The sequence below is a fragment of the Notothenia coriiceps genome, unplaced genomic scaffold (assembly GCF_000735185.1).
Source record: "Notothenia coriiceps isolate Sejong01 unplaced genomic scaffold, NC01 NC01_scaffold00030216, whole genome shotgun sequence".
In the NCBI taxonomy this organism is placed as follows: domain Eukaryota; kingdom Metazoa; phylum Chordata; class Actinopteri; order Perciformes; family Nototheniidae; genus Notothenia; species Notothenia coriiceps.
Genome location: NW_011362917.1, coordinates 25,484 through 26,747, shown reverse-complemented (window position 1 = coordinate 26,747; position 1,264 = coordinate 25,484). Strand labels below are relative to the sequence as shown.

The window sequence follows — 1,264 nt, the reverse complement described above, 5'->3', positions numbered from 1 at the left end:
AGCTTTTGGGTTTCTTTCAATAAAATATCCTTCTTCAAGTGCTAGCACACACACACACACACACACACACACACACACACACACACACACACACACACACACACACACACACACATTGCCCCGCGCTGCAGCCTCCACTACCAATTTAATCCACATGCCCAATTTAAATTATGTTTATTAGCGCTCTCTCAGTGGGAGTGAGGGGAAATGAGACGTGTTTATGTCGTGTGTGTGCGTGCGTGTGTGGGCAGTATGAGAAAAATAAAGACCCTTTTGAACATTAATGTCACAGTAGAGACACAAAATACTACAAAATATATTGTATGTCGTATTCTCATAGGAGGTATGGGACATCAGATGTTCATTGCCAACAACTACGCTAGCTTTTGGGTTTCTTTCAATAAAATATCCTTCTTCAAGTGCTAGCACACACACACACACACACACACACACACACACCTGTGACCAGCGTCTGTGGAGGCTGGAAGGCGGCACAGAGCACGTTGCTGCGATGCTGAACGCCTCCCTTCCACTCTGACGGCTCAACGTAAGACTGAGAGAAGGAATGCAGACGGAAAACAGTGAACATCCTGCAGAGAGAAAGAAGGAGAAGGAGAAGGTAAGGTTCAGAGGTTTGTGTTTTCAATAGAAACCTCTTAAAGATTTTCTTTACTGTATATTTTTCGTGAACAACGTGGACACACAAACACTGTACACCCTATTTCTACCACAGCATAAAGAGCAAGATGTACCAGAAAGGAAGCATCACACTTTAAAAAGCCTTATAACACGGCTTAGTTGAATACTGAATTGTAATTGATCAATTTGGACATTCAGAAGTCTGCTTTTTTTGTGCTGGAAGACCGTTGCTAAGGAAGTGCAGGTACATTAAATGAAAAAACATGTATCATTCTGAAGAATATGTGAAACAGTGGGATGCTGTGTTTTCAGCCTGTGTGAGATGGTGAGAGCAGCAGAGGGTCACCAGAAGTATTTGATACGACGCCACGAGACACACGGAGCAGCACGGATTAAACTGAGCTCGAGGTGTGTGAAAGCAACAGGAAATAATACGATTGATGAAAGTCATAACGGCTGTATTTTGTTTCAATGCTGATGATCTGTCTCCCATGTTCTCTTTACCGCTGCGACACCCCCCTGTGTGTGTGTGTGTGTGTGTGTGTGTGTGTGTGTGTGTGTGTGTGTGTGTGTGTGTGTGTGTGTGTGTGTGTGTGTGTGTGTGTGTGTGTGTGTGTGTGTGGCG

The 1,264-nt window shown here is 44.1% G+C and overlaps 1 protein-coding gene across 1 annotated transcript in view; it reads right to left on the bottom strand.

The window, feature by feature from the left end:
• Window positions 1-1,264, bottom strand: part of LOC104959418 (WD repeat-containing protein 49-like) — a 31,154-nt gene that overhangs the window by 13,238 nt on the left and 16,652 nt on the right. Inside the window, exon 7 of the mRNA XM_010787309.1 lies at window positions 460-590. Within this exon, the coding sequence (XP_010785611.1) occupies window positions 460-590 (131 nt within the window). The remainder of the gene's footprint in view (window positions 1-459; window positions 591-1,264) is intronic.